Source organism: Leucoraja erinacea, chromosome 24 (assembly GCF_028641065.1).
Source record: "Leucoraja erinacea ecotype New England chromosome 24, Leri_hhj_1, whole genome shotgun sequence".
Classification (NCBI taxonomy): Eukaryota; Metazoa; Chordata; class Chondrichthyes; order Rajiformes; family Rajidae; genus Leucoraja; species Leucoraja erinaceus.
Genome location: NC_073400.1, coordinates 33,200,992 through 33,223,028, shown reverse-complemented (window position 1 = coordinate 33,223,028; position 22,037 = coordinate 33,200,992). Strand labels below are relative to the sequence as shown.

The 22,037-nt window shown below is 46.6% G+C and overlaps 2 protein-coding genes across 5 annotated transcripts in view; both read right to left on the bottom strand.

Annotated features, from left to right (window-relative positions):
• LOC129708957 (complement receptor type 2-like) overlaps positions 1-15,115 on the bottom strand; it is a 37,524-nt gene extending 22,409 nt beyond the window's left edge. For 2 of the 4 annotated variants that reach the window (XM_055655051.1, XM_055655052.1), the window contains exons 1-4: positions 15,000-15,066; positions 6,106-6,294; positions 4,382-4,478; positions 3,486-3,559 (exon numbers count right to left, since the gene is read on the bottom strand). In XM_055655051.1, coding sequence (XP_055511026.1) covers positions 3,486-3,559; positions 4,382-4,478; positions 6,106-6,294; positions 15,000-15,063 — 424 coding nt within the window. In that variant the 5' untranslated portion in view covers positions 15,064-15,066. Of the gene's footprint in view, positions 1-3,485; positions 3,560-4,381; positions 4,479-6,105; positions 6,295-14,999 lie in introns of all 4 variants that reach the window. The other 2 variants (XM_055655050.1, XM_055655053.1) reach the window with 2 other exon arrangements.
• A 730-nt stretch (positions 15,116-15,845) lies between these two features.
• The window catches only part of LOC129709005 (P-selectin-like), a 31,052-nt gene continuing 24,860 nt past the window's right edge, over positions 15,846-22,037 (bottom strand). The window contains exons 7-8 of the mRNA XM_055655134.1: positions 18,933-18,962; positions 15,846-17,482 (exon numbers count right to left, since the gene is read on the bottom strand). Of these exons, the coding sequence (XP_055511109.1) occupies positions 17,460-17,482; positions 18,933-18,962 (53 nt within the window). The 3' untranslated portion in view covers positions 15,846-17,459. The remainder of the gene's footprint in view (positions 17,483-18,932; positions 18,963-22,037) is intronic.

The following is a 22,037-nucleotide window of genomic DNA, read 5'->3' as shown; positions in this document are numbered from 1 at the left end:
GACCAAGTCCAATCACCTATCACAAACCAGGAACTCAATGACTGAAACCAAGATCCAGGGATAGGCAGAGGGGCCTTTGGATAAAAAAGTGAAAAGGGACCCACCAATATCCAGTGTCCCACCCCTAATCTACAAAGATGCATTGAAAGCAAGCCAGTGCCCGACGGCATGGGAAGCAGCTGGAAGGGAATGCAGAATTATCTAACGATTTGTGCTTCCAACTCAACTATCAAGGAGTTTCAAGGCCCACAGTCCAACAGAACCAAGAAAAGAATTTGGGCAGCATGGTGGCGCAGTGGTAGAGCTGTTGCCTCACAGCGCCAGAAAAACGGGTTTCATCCTGTCTGTGTGTGCTGTCTGTACGGAGTTCGCACGTTCCCCCAGTGACTGCCGTAAGCTTTCATCAGGATCTCCGGATTCCTCCCACACTCCAAAGCCTGATATGCAATGTCAATTACACACAAACTGCAGAAAGCAATAAAAGGCCATTTAAGACTAATCTGCCCACATATGATCCGTACCCCATTCCCTGCGTATAAAACCGACTGTACAAAAGCTTTTTTAAACATCACTATTGTATCTGCCTCCACCACCACCCCGTCAACATGATCCAGGCCCCCGTCAATCCGAGTAAAACAAAATCTTGCCCTGTAAATCTCCCTTAAACTTCGCCCCTCTCACCCTAAAACTATGCCTCTAGTCTTTGACATGTCACACAAGTTATAGTAGAATTAGGCCATTCAGCCCATCAAATCTATTCCACCATTCAATCATGGCTGATCTCTGCCACCTAATCCCATTTTCCTGCCTTCTCCCCATAACCCATGACACCCGTTCTAATCAAGAACTTATCTATCTCTGCCTTAAAAATTTCCACCAATTGGCCTCCACAGCCCTTTGTGGCACTGAGTTTCACAGATTAACTACTCTCTGACTAAAGAAGTTTGTCATCTCCTTTTTAAAAGAGCACCCTGAACAAAGGGGACTATGAAGGCACGAGAGGGGAGCTGGCCAAGGTAGACTGGAAAGGGATCCTAGCAGGAATGTCGGTGGAACAGCAATGGCCGGAATTTATCGGCATAATCCGGAAGATGCAGGATCATTTCATTCCAAAAAGGATGAAAGATTCTAAGGCGAGTAGGAGGCAACCGTGGCTGACAAGAGAAGTTAGGGATAGAATTAAATGAAAAGAAAAGATGTATAACACAGCAAAGAGTAGCCGGAAGCCAGAGGATTGGGAAACTTTCATAGGACAACAAAAGGAAACAAAACGGGCAATACGGGCTGAAAAGATGAAGTACGAAGGGAAGCTGGCCAGGAATATAAAGGAGGACAGTAAAAGCTTCTTTAGATATATTAAGGGAAAAAGAGTAGCAAAGTCGGGGTCCTTTGAAGGCAGGCACGGGTGAAATTATTATGAGCAAGGAAATGGCAGAAGAGTTGGATAGGTACTTTGGATCTGTCTTCACTAAGGAAGACACAAACAATCTCCCAGATGTACTGGAGGACAGAGGATCTAAGGGGGTAGAGGAACTGAAATTTTCATTAGGCGAGAAATAGTATTGGGTAGGCTAATGGGACTGAAGGATAATAAATCCCCTGGGCCTGATGGTCTGCATCCCAGGGTCCTCAAGGAGGTGGCTCTAGAAATAGTGGACGCATTGGTGATCATTTTCCAATGTTCAATAGATTCAGGATCAGTTCCTGTGGATTGGAGGATAGCTAATGTTATCCCACTTTTCAAGAAAGGAGCGAGAGAGAAAATGGGGAATTACAGACCAGTTAGCCTGACTTCGATGGTGGGACAGTTGCTGGAGTCAATTATTAAAGAGGTAATAATGGGGCATTTGGATAGCAGTAAAAGGATTAGTCCAAGTCAACATGGATGTATGAAAGGGACATCATGCTCGACCAATCTTCTGGAATTTTTTGAGGATGTGACAAGTAAAATGGATGAAGGGGTGCCAGTGGATGTAGTGGATCTAGACTTTCAGAAAGCCTTTGATAAGGTCCCGCACAGGGGACTGGTGACTAAAATTGGAGCACATGGTATTGGGTGTTGACATGGATAGAAAATTGGTTGGCAGACTGGAAGCAAGGAGTAGGAGTGAACGGGTCCTTTTTAGAATGGCAGGCAGTGGCGAGTGGAGTGCCGCAAGGCTCGGTGTTGGGGCCGCCACTGTTTACCATATTTATTAATGATTTGGAAGAGGGAATTAGGAGCAACACTAGTAAGTTTGCGGATGACACAAAGCTGGGTGGCAGTGTGAGCTGTGAAGAGGATGTTAGGAGGTTGCAGGGTTACCTGGACAGGTTTAGTGAGTGGGCAGATGCGTGGCAAATGCAGTATAATATAGATAAATATGAGGTTATCCACTTTGGCGGCAAAAACAAGGGGGCAGATTATTATCTCAATGGGGTTAGGTTAGGGGGAGGTGCAACGAGACCTGGGCGTCCTTGTACACCGGTCACTGAAAGTTGGCTTACAGGTACAGCAGGCAGTGAAGAAAGCTAATGGAATGTTGGCCTTCATAACAGGAAGATTCCAGTATAGGAGTAAAGAGGTTCTTCTGCAGTTGTATAGGGCTCTGGTAAGACCACATATGGAGTATTGTGTACAGTTTTGGTCTCCTAATTTGAGGAAGGACATCCTTGTGATTGAGGCAGTGCAGTGATTTGGCCTCCACTGCCCTCTGTGGCAGGGAATTCCTCAAATTCACAACTCTCTGGGTGAAAATGTTTTTTTCTCACCTCAGTCTTAAATGGCCTCCCCTTTATTCTAAATTTGGCACCTGGTTATAATTTTTACGAGATTGATCCCTGGGATGGCGGGACTGTCATATGAGGAAAGATTGAAAAGACTAGGCTTGTATTCACTGGAGAAGGATGAGGGGGAACTTATAGAAACATAAAAATTATAAAAGGACTGGACAAGCTAGATGCAGGAAAAATGTTCCCAATGTTGGGCGAGTCCACAACCAGGGGCCACACACAGTCTTAGAATAAAGGGGAGGTCATTTAAGACTGAGGTGAGAAAAAACTTTTTCAACCAGAGAGTTGTGAATTTATGGAATTCTCTGCCACAGAGGGCAGTGGAGGCCAAGTCACTGGATGGATTTAAGAGAGAGTTGGATAGAGCTCTAGGGGCTAGTGGAGTCTAGGGATATGGGGAGAAGGCAGGCACGGGTTATTGATAGGGGACGATCAGCCATGATCACAATGAATGGCGGTGCTGGCTCGAAGGGCCAAATGGCCTCCTCCTGCACCTATTTTCTATGTTTCTATGTTAATCCGGAGGCCATGACCTCTGGTCCTAGACTACCAGTGGGGGAAAAGGGTCTGAATATCTACCCTAAAGTAGAATCCGTACTGAGCAGAACGTGAGCAACTAAGGCAGCCGGTAACAGAATATTGAGCACTCCAGAGAAAATCCAAAAGAGGGAATGAAAGCAGTCATAACAGAAAGACAGCAAAAAATGCCTTACCTTCACATGTTGGGACCTGGCCACTCCACCCTTGAACCTCACAATATCGAGTGGCCCTCCCCACCAATTGGTATCTAAAAAGGCAACAAAGAAAGCATTCATATCACAGCAACCTTAAAGACATCCAGTATTCAGCATTTAGCAACTATGATCTAGCATTTCAACATAAATCCCAGTTCCATATATTTTCAAATAGGTATTGGTTGTGTACCACAAAGATCCAATACTGCATCAGTACACTCTATTGGCAAAAATGCATAGGTGGCACAGTGGTAGAGTTGCTGCCTCACGGCGCCAGAGACCCGGGTTTGATCCTGACTATGGGTGATGTCTGTACAGAGTTTGTATGTTCTCGCCGTGACCGCTTGGGATTACTCCGGATGCTCCGGTTTCCTCCCACACTCCAAAGATGTACACGTTTGTAGGTTAATTGGCTTCTGTAAATTGTAAATTTTTCACCCAGAGAGTTGTGAAACATCCCCAAAATGCCAAGATGCTCCTGGTTTCCAGTTCTGTGGCACATGCCTGCATGTAGAAAGGACTGGAAGATTATTGCACATCTTTTGAGCCTCCAGCTTCATATCCCTCAGGACTTAATGTAATCAAGATAGTTAGATTTAGCTCTTAGGGCTAACAGGATCAAGGGATATGGGGAGAAAGCAGGAACAGGGTACTGATTTTGATCAGCCATGATCATATTGAATGGCAGTGCTGGCTCGAAGGGCCGAATGGCCTACTCCTGCACCTATTTTCTAGGTTTCACCCGAGCCACCCATAATGACGCAAGACCATCTCTTCAACAAGTGGCTGATGATGGCACGGCACACTGATATAACGACTTGGAAATTAAAATGAACAAAACCACTTTTCTATGAAACAAATACGCGAATACTCACCCAGCATCACAAGTAAATGTAACGGTACTGCCAAACGTATTGCTGGTGGTCGTGGCTTTCCCATTCAGAATTTCCCCAGGACTCCCACACGACCTTACTGTGTAAAATAAAAGGGTAGGAATGTTATCACTCCTCACGGCTCCCCTGGTAGAGCCGGCGTCTCGCGGCGCAGAGACCTCGGTTCAATCCTGGCCTCGGGTGCTGTCTGCGTGGAGTTTACACATTCTCTGAACTGCATGGTTTCCTTCCCACATCCCAAGCATGCAGGTTTGTAGGTTAATCGGACCTCTGTAAAATGCCCCTGGCATGTAGGGTGTGGATATTGTTTTTAAATGATAACACGGAACTGGTGTGAATGGTTGACCGATGGTCTCAATGGGCTGAAGGCTCAGTTTCCAAGCTGTATATTTCAATGAAAAAAAAAACGCTCTCAATACAATTAATTGAAAGAAAAGCAAAAAAAAAATAAGTGGGGAAATTGTAACTGTAGTTTATTTTCAACGGCGAGCAAGTAAACACAACGGCGAGCAAAGACTTAAACATAGCAGGTATGAGTGGTGCCCTGTGCATCAGTCGATATTGTAAATGCAGGCACTTGGCCCAGAATTAAGAGCGGAGGAACCCGAGCAGCAATTTCTGACTAATGAGGAGCATTTGTCAGCACTGGCTGTACTCAGCCTGTACTCGCTGGAGTTCAGAAGGACGAGGGGGCCCTCGTTGAAACATCGATTAGTGAAAGGCCTGGATAGAGTGGATCTGGAGAAGATGTTTCCACTAGTGGGAGAGTCTAGGACCAGAGGTTACAGCCTCAGAATTAAAGGACGTTTCTGTAGGAAGGAGATGAGGAGGCATTTCTTTAGTCACAGAGTGTTGAATCTATGGAAGTCATCGACTGTTTTTTAAGGCAGAGGTAGATAGATTCTTGAATGCCAGATGTTATGAGGGAAGGCAGGAGAATGGGGTGAGGAGGGAAAGATAGATCAGCCATGATTGAATGGCAGAGTTGACTTGATGGACCAAATGGCCTAATTCTGCTCCTATCACTTATGAACATAACTAAAGTTAGATCAGCAGGTATTCACATTTCCAACAGGGTTGGAAACTCATTGGAGATCTGCACAGAGCAGTTCCTCACATCCTTATAACTAGAGCCAGGATGTTTAGGCACTAAAAAAAAACTGAAATAGGCAGGCAAAAAAGGCAAAATAAAATTATAAAAAAGGCACTGAAAGGGCATTTATTGACAAAAAATGGCATAAAAGCATGTATTTCTACCACCAAAATATGATTACAGATGATAATAAAGGTATTCTACATTAAATGACCAAAGTTGCTTGGTTGCACATAATTACTAGCATTTTTATCAAATTATCTGGTGTTAAATTATGCTGTCAGACAGAATGTGCTTCCGTTGTGAGAAACCTTTTTCTACCTCAGCTGAGGTCACTGGTGCATACCAGAAACAAGCTACTGACTCTATATTCAACCAAGTTCATTTCTGGATATAGACACAAAATGGTGAAGTAATTCAGCGAGACAGGCAGTATCTCTGGGGAGAAGGTATGGGTGACATTTTGGGTTGACTGTTCAGGGATGCTGCCTGTTTCTCCGAGTTACTCCAACATTATGTGTCGATCTTCAGTGTAAACCAGCATCTGCAGTTCCTTCCTACTCCTTGCTGGAGGTGATGGGGCTGTAAGTAGATGGAAGTATCACATACTTACACTGACACCTGGCCTGAAGTTCTCCCCAGACGTTGCCATTACAAGTAATGGAAAATCTGCTTCCTGAGACCATAACATAACCGGGTATACAGCGGTAACGCACCGTGCTTCCACTTTCAAACGTAGGCGTTGAAATAAATTCATCCTCCAGCATGCCATTTTCCAAGGCTGGAGGCTTGTTGCAGTCACCTTAACAAAAAGAAAATAAGTCCATTTAATCAGTCGTCACGGTACATTCATACCGGGAAGACTTAAAGTTGCTGACATGAGAAGTGACAGATCGTGTGTCCTGGAGCAATAGTGGGAGTCGAATTTGGGATTGGACTCAACAAGCCTGCCCACCGTTGCACCCCAAAGAACGTGCTGGCTACTGATGCAGATGGGAATTCTAAGACAGACAACTAACTGTGGAAAGGTAAACAAAACTGACACTGACTACCTGAACCACAGTGGCCAAGAGGCAACAGACTCAACAAACACAAAATCCAATGACCAGATCGCCAGGCGAAGGTTCACATAAAAACAACAAATATTGCAACACAGGAGCAAGTTTCTCTTCTCACTCTTCAAGTTCAAGTTACATTTATTGTCACATGCACCAATTGGTGCAGTGAAATTTGAGTTACCATGCAGCCACACAAATAAAATAAAATGGGAAACGGTTCCCCCCCCCCCCCCACATAAAAATGACTAAAAGACCTCCAAAGACATTCTTTTTGAGACTAAAAATAACTAAAAGGGTGAAAGGACGGACAGCTGCTGGCGAGGCTGCCACACGCGATTATGGGCAGTCACTGGATCTTCCATTCCTCGTTGCTATATTATTAGCACGCAATATTCCCCATATCCTGAGATAGGATCCTTGTCCCCAATGAGTAATTACGGAATCAGGCAGAATAGAAATGCTGCATTTGGTCCACTTCACCCATGACATCCCTTGTGACCGTCCACGATGACCATCTAAACATTAGTCCTGTATCCCTCTGTGCCTTTCCTAACCAAATGCCTTTTAAATGTTGAAATTGTGCCTACCTCCACCACCTCATCTGGCTGAAGAAGGGTCTCAACCCAAAACAGCACCTATTCCTTTTCTCCAGAGACGCTGCCTGACCCATTGAGTTATTCGTGTCTGGTCTCATCTGACAGCCCATTTCACAAACTCCCGCGTGCAAAATGTGCAGCTTGGATCTCAGAATTCTCCCCAATCACCATCACCATTCCAGAGCCGTGCTCCAGGAAAAACTATCTACCCTAGAGAAACATAGAAAATAGGCGCAGTAGTCCATTCGGCCCTTCGAGCCTGCACCACCATTCAATATCATCATGGCTGATCATCTAACTCTGTACCCCCTCTATGGCAAGAATGTCCTTCCTCAGATTAGGAGACCAAAACTGTACTTAATACTCCAGATGTAGTCTCACCGAGACCCTGTACAACTGCAGTAGAACCTCCCTGTTCCTGTACTCAAATCCTTTTGCTATGAATGCTAACATACCATTCACTTTCTTCACTGCCTGCTGCACCTGCATGCCTACTTTCAATGACTGGTGTACCATGACACCCAGGTCTCGTTGCATCTCCCCTTTTCCTAATCGGCCACCATTCAGATAATAGTCTACTTTCCTGTTTTTGTCACAAAAGTGGATAACCTCACCTTTATTCACATTATACTGCATCTGCCATGCATTTGCCCACTCACCCAGCCTATCCAAGTCACCTTGCAGCCTCCTAGCGTCCTCCTCACAGCTAACACCGTCCCCCAGCTTCTTGTCATCCGCAAACTTGTATATGTTGCATTCAATTCCCTCGTCCAGATCATTGTAAACTAGACTAAGTGGGACCCGTTGTAACACAAAAATCCGCAAGAAAGGATATACCAACCGTGTTTTTTTTTAAATTTATTTTATACCCCCTGTTACCAGATCCTGGTACCATTTATATTTTAAATTACTATTGCACCTTATGCTTGTAATAGTTCCGTAAATGCAGACCACGTCTTTTGGAAGTGGTGCACTTTGTATTTTACTCAAGATTACAGCACCTATAGATCCTTGTGATGGGGTCAGTGATGTGTCAGGGAGACCATGGCTTTGGGTATGTTAACAGGGTCATGGTCCAAGGACACGTATAAGATGCCCAGGAGCTGCCTGTCCTGGTGTAGGGTCTCGACCCAATACTTATCCCTTGGCTTTCACAATCGCTGCCTAACCACCTAGAACCTGAATGAAGCAGGTCTGAAGAAGGGTCTTGACCCAAAATGTCACCCATTCCTTTTCTCCAGAGATGGTACCCGACCTGCTGAGTTACTCCAGCACTCTGTGAAACATAACCTATCCATGCTCTCCGCTGCCTGACCTGCTGAGTTACTCCAGCATTTTGTGCCTGTCTTCACAGAGTGCGCCTCGCAGTTTGTATATAACAAAGCGACAACAATGTCAGACAAAAAGGGACACATATTACAGAGTGTTCAAGAAGGAACTGCAGATGCTGGAAAATCGAAGGTACACAAAAAAGCTGGAGAAACTCAGCGGGTGCAGCCGCATCTATGGAGCGAAGGAAATAGGTAACGTTTCAGGCCGAAACCCTTCTTCAGACCGATGTTCAGTCTGAAGAAGGGTTTCGGCCCGAAACGTTACCTATTTCCTTCGCTCCATAGATGCTGCTGCACCCACTGAGTTTCTCCAGCCTTTATGTACACATATTACAGAATTCAGCAACGTAAAAGCCAAAGACCAGGACAGTGTCAACACCGCGTCCAGTAAGAACTAAAAATAACAAGGCAGAGGCACAACCCAAGGCCACATCAGTGTAGCAAGACAAGCCCAGAACAGCAAGACTGTCACAACAGGCACAGGAACTATGCAACAGGGGAAACTGTTTAATCTGTGCTGCCAAAGCATGACATCACCATAGTGGGACAGATCTCAAACAATGAAGAGACAGAGCACAGGAACTGGCCCTTCAACCCACAACGCCTGTGCCAAACACGAGTCAAGGTAAATCTCTCTTCAATCGGTATGTGATCAATTTCCCTCCATTCTATGTGCTTATCTAAAAGCATCTTAAACATTCCTATTGTATCCGCTTCCACCACCACGCCCAGCAGTGCGTTCTGGAGACCCACGACTCTGCATGCAAAGCTCTCCTCCCTCATAATAAACTACAGCCAGCAGTATTTGACATTTATAGCCTGGAGAGGTGGTGGGAAAAACAGGAGCACAGGGAAAGGTTCGGCCCTACGAGCCTGCACCACCATTCAATATGATCATGGCTGATCATCCAACTCAGTATCCCGTACCTGCCTTCTCTCCATACCCTCTGATCCCCTTGGCCACAAGGGCCACATCTAACTCCCTCTTAAATATAGCCAATGAACTGGCCTCAACTACCCTTTGTGGCAGAGAGTTCCAGAGATTCACCACTCTCTGTGTGAAAAAGGTTTTTCGCATCTCGGTTTTAAAGGATTTCCCCCTTGTCCTTAAGCTGTGACCCCCTTGTCCTGGACTTTCCCAACATCGGGAACAATCTTCCTGCATCTAGCCTGTCCAACCCCTTAAGAATTTTGTAAGTTTCTATAAGATCCCCTCTCAATCTCCTAAATTCTAGAGAGTATAAACCAAGTCTATCCAGTCTTTCTTCATAAGACAGTCCTGACATCCCAGGAATCAGTCGGGTGAACCTTCTCTGCACTCCCTCTATGGCAATAATGTCCTTCCTCAGATTTGGAGACCAAAACTGTACGCAATACTCCAGGTGTGGTCTCACCAAGACCCTGTACAACTGCAGTAGAACCTCCCTGCTCCTATACTCAAATCCTTTTGCTATGAAAACTAATATACCATTCGCTTTCTTCACTGCCTGCTGCACCTGCATGCCTATTTTCAATGACTGGTGTACCATGACACCCAGGTCTCGCTGCATCTCCCCTTTTCCTAATCGGCCACCATTTAGATAATAGTCTGCTTTCCTGTTTTTGCCACCAAAATGGATAACCTCACATTTATCCACATTATACTGCACCTGCCAAACATTTGCCCACTCACCCAGCCTATCCAAGTCACCTTGCAGTCTCCTAGCATCCTCCTCACAGCTAACACTGCCCCCCAGCTTAGTGTCATCCGCAAACTTGGAGATATTGCCTTCAATTCCCTCATCCAGATCATTAATATATATTGTAAATAGCTGGGGTCCCAGCACTGAGCCTCGCGGTACCCCACTAGTCACTGCCCGCCATTGTGAAAAGGACCAGCTTACTCCTACTCTTTGCTTCCTGTTTGCCAGCCAGTTCTCTATCCACATCAATACTGAACCCCCAATGCCGTGTGCTTTAAGTTTGTATACCAATCTCTTATGTGGGACCTTGTCGAAAGCCTTCTGGAAGCCTAGATACACCACATCCACTGGTTCTCCCCTATCCACGCTACTAGTTACATCCTCGAAAAATTCTATAAGATTCGTCAGACATGGTTTACCATTCGTAAATCCATGCTGACTTTGTCCAATGATTTCACCACTTTCCAAATGTGCTGCTATCCCATCTTTAATAACTGACTCTAGCAGTTTCCCCACTACCGACGTTAGACTAACTGGTCTGTAATTCCCCGTTTTCTCTCTCCCTCCCTTCTTAAAAAGTGGGGTTACGTTTGCTACCTGCCAATTCTCAGGAACTACTACAGAATCCAAAGAGTTTTGAAAGATTATTACTAATGCATCCACTATTTCTGGAGCTACTTCCTCAAGTACTCTGGGATGCAGCCTATCTGGCCCTGGGGATTTATTGGCCTTTAATTCATTCAATTTACCCAACACCACTTCCCGACTAACCTGGATTTCACTCAATTCCTCCAACTCCTTTGATCCGCGGTCCCCTGCTATTTCCGGCAAGATTATTTATGTCTTCCTTAGTGAAGATGGAACCAAAGTAGTTATTCAATTGGTCCGCCATATCCTTGTTCCCCATGACCAACTCACCTGTTTCTGACTGCAAGGGACCTACATTTGTTTTAACTAATCTCTTTCTTTTCACATATCTATAAAAACGTTTGCAGTCAGTTTTTATGTTCTCTGCCAGTTTTCTTTCATAATCTATTTTTCCTTTCCTAATTAAGCCCTTTGTCCTCCTCTGCTGGTCTCTGAATTTCTCCCAGTCCTCTGGTATGCTGCTTTTTCTGGCTGATTTGTACGCATCATCCTTCGCTTTGGTACTATCCCTGATTTCCCTTGTTATCCACGGATGCACTACCTTCCCTGATTTATTCTTTTGCCAAACTGGGATGAACAATTTTTGTAGTTCATCCATGCAGTCTTTAAATGTCTTCCATTGCATATCCACCGTCAACCCTTTTAGAATTAATTGCCAGTCAATCTTGGCCAATTCACATCTCATACCCTCAAAGTTACCTTTCTTTAAGTTCAGAACCATTGTTTCTGAATTAACAATGTCACTCTCCATCCTAATGAAGAACTCAACCATATTATGGTCACTCTTGCCCAAGGGGGTGCATACAACAAGACTGCTCACTAACCCTTCCTCATTACTCAATACCCAGTCTAGAATAGCCTGCTCTCTCGTTGGTTCATCTGCATGTTGATTTAGATAACTATCCCGCATACATTCCAAGAAATCCTCTTCCTCAGCACCCCTGCAAATTTGATTCACCCAATCTATATGTAGATTGAAGTCACCCATTATAAATAACTGTTTTGCCTTTGTCGCACGCATTTCTAATTTCCTGTTTGATACCACCTCCAACTTCACTACTACTGTTAGGTTGCCTGTACACAACACCCACCAGAATTTTCTGCCCCTTAGTGTTTCGCAGCTCTACCCATACCGAATCAGTTGCCATCTTATTGAATACTTGTTCAAGGGACCAATTGGGGGGAGAGTTCCTTTCACAGCTTGTGGAGAGTCTGTGCCGGGGTAAGGTTGCGGGGAGGGCAGGAACGTTGAGAAGGAGGGGGTCGGGGATAATGCCAGTAACTCACTCACTGCTGCTGCGGCACTCGGGTGTGAAGCCACCGCATTGTAGCGAGGGATAGAAGCAGCTTGAGTAGCTGCGAGCGGCCGCCAGGACCCGAAAACAGAACTGGCCGCCACTTCAGTGCCTTTTCACCTTTGGCAGTGCTCTCCGTCTGAACAGGAGCAAGGTTTTTAGACGGGGAGATGCCAGAGGTGAGCGGGGAGGCTGCCGGTTCCGGGGAGCTACTTCTCTTCCCCCCTCCCCCCAATTTGGTGGCTCTGTGCAAGGAGCATCACCAGTGGGTTACTCCAACTTTACCCCGGGCCAGACTCCCCAAACGCTGTGAAAGGAACTCTCCCCCCACCCCGGGAAATAAGGTATTTTAAAACATATAGCACCAAGATATGTACTAAACACATTAATGGTACACAAACTCAATTTTTCTCTTTGTTTCCCCAAGATACTCTTCAGATAATGGCAATTGATATTTGAAAAACCCGCCAAGAAACTAGCTCTGCGCATGCGCAGTACAGCCAAGGCAGAATTTCAGCTGCCTTCAGCCCCGCTTGTCATTGACGGCTTGAAGCAGCACCGACGGCACGTGGGCTGCACAGACTTTCGCATGTTGCAAGTGCTGCTGGTGAAAGGCACGGAGAGTTATGCCTACCTAAGAGATCGATCTCTAAGATAGGCATAATTCTCCCAAGCCTTTACTATTTATATTTAGTAATGATCATTTTATAATTTTAGTCAGGGTAGGCAATACCTACCTTACCTACCCTGACAGCACGTGCCTGCCCGAAACATCACCCATTTCTTCTCTTCGGATGCTGCCTGTCCCACTGAGTTACTCCAGCACTTTGTGTCTATCTTCGGTTTAAACCAGCATCTTAGGTCCCTTCTTAAACATAGAACTTAGGGCTAATAGAATGAGTTAGATATAACTCTTAGGGCTGACGGAGCAAGTTATATATAGCTCTTTGGGTTAACGGAATCAAGGGATATGGGGAGAAAGGAACAGGGTACTGATTTTGTATGATCAGCCATAATCATATTGAATGGCAGTGCTGGCTCGAAGGGCCGAATGGCCTACTCCTGCACCTATTTTCTATGTTCCTTCCCCCGGCAGCTTCACTTCCACTTGTCCGTCCTCATCCATCGGTTGTCGCCATCACCGACTGCCACACAGAATCTCTCCACTATCACCGCCGGTTTCTCTCCAGACGTCTCCGTGGCTCCCACCCACGCCCCAGCCGCAGGCTCCGGCCTCCAGTTCTCAGCAGGTGCCACCCTGGTCACCCCACAGTCTGCCGACAAGCGCCTGCCAATGCAGACTGTCGGGAAGCAGCAACACGTAGGTGCCTTCATTGGTGGAGGGGGTCAGCATCTGTGATGGACCGGGCAGTGTCCAACACTCTCCGTCATCTCCTTGTTCCTGGGCCAGTCAGTATACTATCTACAATTTATCTGCATTCAGTACGTCTCCAATTTCTACAGATGCAACTTATCGAGATCCACCACAATTTAGTTTGGCAACAGCTCTGCCCAAGACTTGTTAGAAATTGCATAGTTGTGATCACACACACACAGACCAGCATCTCCCTGCCTACACTTCCCACCCATGTACTTGTCCAAGTGTATTTTAAATTATATTCCAGTGCCTTGCCTCACCTACCTCGTCTGCCAGCTTGTTCCATACACCCATCATTTGTGGGAAAAGTCACCTCGGGTTCCTGTTAAATCTCCCCTCCCATCTTAAAGTCACGTCCCCTGGTCCTTGTTCCCCTACTCTGGGCGAGACGCTCCGTGCATTCACGGTGTCTACTGCTCGGTCTGTGTCCTTCTCTGCACTCCCTGGTGTGCCCATGCACGGTGGTTTACTGCACCTCAGCACAGCAGCGCCCACAACTAACTCACCACACCCCCTCCCCCCTCCACAACAAGGCGCGCTCCCGTGCCCCACCAGAGCGCGCGCCCCCCGCCACAACAAGGCGCGCTCCCGTGCCCCACCAGAGGCGCGCCCCCCGTCACAACAGGGCGCGCCCCCCCGCCACAACAAGGCGCGCTCCCGTGCCCCACCAGAGGCGCGCCCCCCGCCACAACAAGGCGCGCTCCCGTGCCCCACCAGAGGCGCGCCCCCCGTCACAACAAGGCGCGCTCCCGTGCCCCACCAGAGGCGCGCCCCCCGCCACAACAAGGCGCGCCCCCCGCCACAACAAGGCGCGCTCCCGTGCCCCCCTCGTAATCCAAGGCGCATTCCCGATAATCGCCCTCACATCGCGACCCTGATAACGGCCCTTTCCTCTCCCCTCCCCTCCCCCCCCCTTACCCCCCGCCCGCCCCCCCCCCCCCTTACCCGCCGCGCGCCCCCAGCACGTTGCCCCCCCGCGCGCCCCCCACTTACCCCCCCCCTTACCCCCCAGTTGCCCCCCCCCCCCCCCCCCTTACCCCCCCCCCCCTTGCCCCCCCAGTGCCCCCCCCCCCCTTACCCCCCCCGCGCCCCCCCCCACCCCCCCCCGCCCTTACCCCCCCCGCGCGCCCCCAGTGCCCCCCCCCCCTTACCCCCCCGCGCGCCCCCAATGCCCCCCCCCCCCCCTTACCCCGCGCGCGCCCCCAATGCCCCCCCCCCCCTTACCCCCGCGCGCGCCCCCAGTGCCCCCCCCCCCCCTTACCCCCCCCCCGCCCTTACCCCCCCCGCGCCCCCGTACCCCCCCCCCCCCCTTACCCCCCGCGCGCCCCCCCCCCCCCCCCTTACCCCCCCCGCGCCCCCAGTGCCCCCCCCCCCTTACCCCCGCGCCCCCCAGTGCCCCCCCCCACTTACCCCCCGCGCGCCCCCAGTGCCCCCCCACTTACCCCCCCGCGCGCCCCCAGTGCCCCCACCCTTACCCCCCAGTGCCCCCACCCTTACCCCCCAATGCCCCCACACTTACCCGCCGCGCGCCCCCAGCACGTTGCCGCCATCGTCGCCATCAGCAACAGCATCGACGCCGCCATATCCTCAGCCGGAAATGACCTGCCAACAGAGGAGCGCACCGCCAGTTATACCCCGGCCGGCCGCGGGCGGAAATGGGTGCGGCCTACGCGTGCGCACTGCGGATTGCGACGCCTGGACACCGCCATGTTTTATCCTGGCACGCTACAGGGTGGGCGGGGCCAGTGGGGTCAGCGCTCCAGCCTACAAGCGTTAACAACAAGGAACTGCAGGGAGACATAACAGCTGGAGAAGCCCAGCGGGTGCGAGGCAACATCTATGGAGAGAAGGGATAGGCGACATAGAAAATAGGTGCAGGAGGAGGCCATTCGGCCCTCCGAGCCAGCACCACCATTCATTGTGATCATGGCTGATTGTCCCCAATCAATAACCCGTGCCTGCCTTCTCCCCATATCCCTTGACTCCACTAGCCCCTAGAGCTCTATCTAACTCTCTCTTAAATCCATCCAGTGTCTTGGCCTCCACTGCCCTCTGTGACAGGGAATTACACAAATTCACAACTCTCTGGGTGAAAAGGTTTTTCTCACATTTCATCAAAAGTAAGGCATTATTAACTTACTTTTGATGAAATTCAGCGAGCAAACGCGATAATTCCCGATATTTTGGACCTTTAAATCTCCACAGCAAATGTCTGCTAAGCACTTCCGTTGTTTTTCCACCTTCAGTTACCTCTTGTAATTACCTTACTTTCTATCTTTTTTCTTTGTATAGGGCTCTGGTAAGACCACATCTAGAGTATTGTGTACAGTTTTAGTCTCCTAATTTGTGGAAGGACATCCTTGTAATTCCTTTGTAGGGAATAGAGTCCTTACAGGAAGCAGGATGAAAACAAGTGTAGTCCAGATAACCATGGGAGTCAGTGGGTTTGTAGTACATGTCGGTCAGTAGTCTGTTGCCTGCGATGGAGATGGTGAGGTCTAGAAACGGTAGGGAGTTGTTGGTGAATGAGTGCCGGATGGAAGTTAGTGGTGAAATGGATGGAGTCCCAGTGGGGGAACCAATTATTCTGCAAGTAAGAATTTCATTGTTCCATCTGGGAGATATGACAATAAAACACTCTTGACTCTTGATATCGAAAGGGGACCCAGTGGGGGCTGCCTGCTGCTACGTGCACTGGCAGGCCTGGTTCACCACTGTGAGCAGAAAATCAACTTTTTGTAACTTTGTCAGAAAGGTGGTGACTCTTGTGTACTACCTAGATGAGGTCTGCTGTATGATATTACCAGATTGTATGCATGACAAAGCATTTCACTGGACCTAGGCACATGTGACAATAAAGTATCACTGAATCATTAATTAATCTCCTAACTACAACCTTGACAATTTTCCATTGTGAGATCAACGGAATGCTGGTTTGTAGAATAAAAGACATTACAAGCAGTATATGAAGCTTATATTTTAAAGTCATCATTGGAACATAAAACTGCATCAATATTCAATTTTGCTGATCCAGGTCATGAAATCAGCAAATATGTACAGTATATTAAACTGGAAAATACTACAAATGCACAAGAGGACATTCCTCGTCTGATTAATGAATTTACAAAATGTGTTTATATTCCCAGGTGGCTCCAGAGGAAAGCAGCAATGTTGGGCCATGCAGATTATTAGTTCAGAGACAAAGTTTAAAGAAGCAAGTGCTGTTTGATTACAATAAAAACATACATTTCTAATTGTTCCGTTTCCACTTTATAATCTGATGTTTGCAGCTAGTTACATTCACTGAGAAAAACAATGAAACAATACTAATATTTCTGTCAAACCAGCTGCACCGGAAATGCTTGTACAGGTATCAAAGTTACATCTTAAGTGTTCTAAGCTATTCATTTTTTATAAGCACCTGTTGAGCTGCTGTATAACTGTGGTCCCATGAAGAAGCAGAACGAGGGGAATGTTTCGTAGACAATAATTCCATTGACTGAGGATAGTGGTGTTCACTGCTACGTTGGAATATACCATCGCAAACTGCAGTTAAAATGAGATAAGGGAAACACCATGTGCAACCAGTCCAAGATTAAAAATAAGTAAATATTTCCACATTATTCACAACTTTCATATAGAAAAAAGTCCTTTATATTTGAAACAGAAGGAAATAGCATACAGAGCTTGATTGGGCCAGATTCATATTTAATAGTAAAGTGGAAAATTACTGGCCACGGCGATTTTCATGTGTGATTTCCAGTCTACACAATGACACTTCATAATGGAAAAACTCAAAATATATTAGCTTCTAAATACAATTCAAGGCAAAATATTTTATTTCTGTAGGAAAAAAAACTTGATATTCTTCATCTGAAAATGTACCCGTTTCTTCAATGTAATGTCTGGAGATAATATGCCGAGTTCCAGCACAGAACAGCATGTTTCAGAGCAGTCCGGAATCGGATGGTGCCAGGCCTCACAATTCATCATGTGAATATACTAAATGCACATAAAAATATTACTTCAACTTAAAATAATTACTTAACAAAATTAAAAAGCATATCAAAGATACAGAATCAAACTCAAATAAGCAATGTTGGTTTATTTTACAGATCAACAGCATTTTACAGATCAACGATGACTGCCGAGGACAATAGACGATAGGTGCAGGAGTAGGCCATTAGGCCCTACGAGCCAGCACCACCATTCAATATGATCATGGCTGATCATCCACAATCAGTACCCCATTCCTGCCTTCTCCCCATATCCCCTGACTCTGCTATCTTTAAGAGCCCTTTCTAACTCTCTCTTGAAAGTATCCAGAGAACCTGCCTTCACCACCCTTTGAGGCAGAGAATTCCACAGACTCATAAGTGAGTGAAAAATACTTTCCTCGTCTCCGTTCTGAACAGCTTACACCTTATTCTTAAACTGTGGCCCCTGGTTCAGGAATACTGAGGTTTGGAGGGATATGGGCCAAACGCGCGTAGCAGGTGGGACTAGTGTACTGTTGATGGGGCATGTTGGTCTTGTTTTATCTTTGCACCCAAATACCACCTGCATCCTCTCATGGACTCACAGATCAGCAAAAGAGAATATTAAGAAAATGCAGGGATATGAAAGTGGCAATGAGTTCTACAGATTAACTACCATCTTACTAAAGATGTTCCTCCTTGCAAAATGCTGGAGTAACTCAGTGGGTTAGACAGCAGCTCCGGAGAACAAGGATAGCTGGTGTTTCTGTCTGTCCCCTTCTCCAATCTGAAGAAGGGTCCCAACCTAAAGAGGATCCCGAACCGTCAACCACCTATATTCTCAGGGAACGCTGCCATACCTGCTGAGTTACTCCAGCACTGTGTGTCTTTTTTCGTGGATCGGTGACGTCTCGGGTCGGAACCCTTCTTCAGACTATTCGAGGTTGGGATCCTTCTTCAGACTGCAGAAGAGTCCTGACCCGAAACACCACCTATCCATGTTCTCTAAAGATGGTATTTGACCCACTGAGCTAATCCAGCATTGAGTGTTTCTTTTTCATAAACTACCATCTGCAGTTCCTCATGTCTACAGATTACAAGATAATTTAGAGATTTTAAATGATTTAAACATTTGACCAGATAGATTGAGAAAGGCTAGTTCCTCTGCTGAGACTAGCGAACAAGGGTTCATAAAATCAGAACCGACAATTCAGCTGTCAAACCACAGACGGTGGTAAATTTGAATTCTAAAAACAATTTGCAGAAGCCAATTAACCTACAAAATCTGTTTATCTTTGGAGTGTGGGAGGAAACCCGAGCACCCGGAGAAAAGCAAGGGAGAACGTACAAACTCTGTACAGACAGCACCACAGTCAGGATCGAACCCGGGTCCCTGGCGCTGTAAGGCAGCAACGTTATCGTTGCACCACCGTGCCGCCCATAAATACAATACATTACCATCTGAAAGTTCTTACCCAAGATGATGAGCAGCCCATACCACTGACCTGCAGGAGGGAAACATTAAATTTTAATTAAATCTGAGTACGTAATAATGAAAGCTTTGCCAGTACCTGTATTTAGGCGGATAACACATACGGGGATGATAGATGCATGGACATATGTAAAATTGAACAGGGGAAGGGAATTTAGAAATATCGATCATCTGATAATCCATTTCAGTCACTAATTCCCACCTTCACCCATATCCCCCATCTCTTCAGCATTAACAAAAGCATCCTCCTCCTCCTTCAATATATTTAATGACTTGACCTTCACTGCCACAGGGGAGAGACTGCACAGGTTCAGACCTCTCGGGTGAAGACATTTCTCCTGATAATTCTAAATGGCAAAGCCCACATGCAGGAAGGAACTGCAGATGCTGGTTTATACCGATAATAGATGCAAAATCCTGGAGTGACTCAGCGGGACAGGCAGCATCTCTGGAGAGAAGGAATGGGTGACGTTTCGGGTCGAGACCCTTCTTCACTGAGTCAGTCTGAAGAAGGGTGTCAACCCGAAAAGTCATCCATTCCTTCTCTCCAGAGATGTGGCATACAATGTATCCTGCTTCCAGATCTCCAGCTATTGCTATTGCTCTCTCTGCATCTAGTTCATCGGGTCTTTATTTTCCCTTGTCCGTCTAGTTAGTCAAGTCAAGTCAAGTTTATTTGTCACATACACATACGAGATGTGCAGTGAAATGAAAGTGGCAATGCTCGAGGACTTTTGTGCAAAACGCCAAACAACCAAATGGCAACGGAGGCGTTTGCCTGACCGTAGCAGCTGGAACAGTCCGTTGCAGGGGTGGAAGGGGTCTCTCATGATATTGTTGGCTCTGGAGTTGCACCTACTGATGTATAGTTCCTGCAGGGGGGCAAGTGAAGTTCCCATAGTGCGTTCGGCTGAACACACTACTCTCTGCAGAGCCTTCTTGTCCTTGGCAGGGCAATTCCCAAACCAGATGATAATGTTCCCGGACAAGATGCTTTCCACCACCGCTGCGTAGAAGCACTGGAGGATCCTCGGAGACACTCTGAATTTCCTCAATTGCCTGAGGTGGTAAAGGTGCTGCCTTGCCTTACTCACGAGTGCTGAGGCGTGTGATGCCCATGTCATATCCTCGGAGATGTGGACTCCTAGATATTTAAAACAGTTCACCCTATCCACAGGATCCCCATTCATCCTCAATGGAGTGTACGTCCTCGGATGATTATCTTTTCACTTTGCTCATTTCCCCCAGCCCTTCTCCCCCTCTAGTTTCCTCTACCCTTTCCTGGTTTCAACTTACCCCTACATCCTGCTATACACTGTCAATCTCTCCTGCTCTTTCTCAGTCTTGAAGGGGTCCCAATCTACAATGTTGTCTTATCCTTCTTCGTTGACAGATGCTGCTGGACCTGCCCAGTTCTTCCAGCGTTCTGATATTTTTTTATGGAAGTTATACTGTGCTTAACAAATACGACTGTTTTTTGAATAATAAATTGCCAGAGTGGATAAAGCAGAACCATTGGATGTAATATATCTGAATATTCATTGGGGATTTCTCTCACAATGTAGGGATTTTAAACCCTTTATACTGAATCATCTTAACTGCAAATATTTTGGATCAATGTTTCTTGTCTATATTTAACAAACATTAACTAGATTACAATTTAAACCTGTGCTAGTAACCCAATCATGAGTCTAAGTACTTAATAAATTATAACACCACCTACAATAAAGACTTGCGTACTTACCTTGCTTATTTGAAACATAAAGAAACCACTGACAATTGTAATTCTGTTTTACAATTTGATTCCAATGTTAGACACAAAAAGCTGGAGTAACTCAGCGGGACAGGCATCATCTTTGGAGAGAAGGAAGGGGTGACGTTTTGGGTCTGAACCAGTCTGAAGAAGGGTCTTGATCCGAAACGCCACCCATTCAATCTCTCCAGAGATGCTGCCTGTCCCATTGAGTTGCTCCAGCATTTTGTATCTACCTTTGGATTAAACCAGCATGTGCAGTTCCTTCCTACACATTGATTCCAAAGTTGTCAGATATCAAAAATGTATTTGCACAAATAAGTGCAGTCTTGAAATCAAAAACAGAAATAGAAAATGGTGGAAGGACTCGGGACTCATCCATAGAGAGGGAAATACTCAAGAGGCCAGACAGGTGAGTGTGGGAGTGGGACAGAGAACTCAAGTGGCAGCAAGTGAAAGCTCGGCGTGATCCTTGCGGTTTAATAGTCACCCAATCTCCAATAGAAAACACTGACTACAACTCACTGAAGTGAAAGGACAAGTGAACTGCTGCTTTACATGGATAGTCATAGACACAAAATGCTGGAATAACTGGACGATAGGGTTCTTAAAGATAGCAGAGTCAGGGGATATGGGGAGAAGGCAGGAACGGGGTACTGATTGGGGATGATCAGCCACGATCACATTGAATGGCTGTGCTGGCTCGAAAGGGCCAAATGACCTACTGCTGCACCTATTGTCTATAACTCAGAGGGACTGGCAGCATCTTGTGTCTATCTTTGGTTGAAACCAACATCTGCATCTCCTTCATTCATTCACATGGATAGTCTGTCCATTGGATGGGAAACTGCCCGAGATGGTTTGTGGAGATGGAGCAGATAACTGCAGCTGCCCAACTCTGAAAGTTGAGGATACAGGTTATGTTGAGGGCAGAGTCTCATGGTGGTGGTGGACATCGGACACGGCGGGGAGGGTGGGAGGCAAAGGCATGAGGATCGTTGTTACGGCTGGGAAGGGAGGGGAAGAGCAGCTGCACAGAATATAGGAGCTGCAAATGGAGTATCCCGTTCCAACTTTCTCCCTTATATCCCTTCATGAATCTAAATCCAAAAACAGTATCAAGCTCTTCAATCACCCTCTGTGATCTTATTTATCATTTCAGTCTTAAATGGCATTTATCTGTCATTTAAATGGACTTTCATTGACTGTAATCCTGGAGGACATCCATCCATCCATCCATCTTGCATCTAATCTGTCTTGTCCCGATAGAATTTGTGGTGTTCTATGAGATTCCCTCAACCTCTAGTGAATAGAAGCTTCTTCATATGCCAGTCC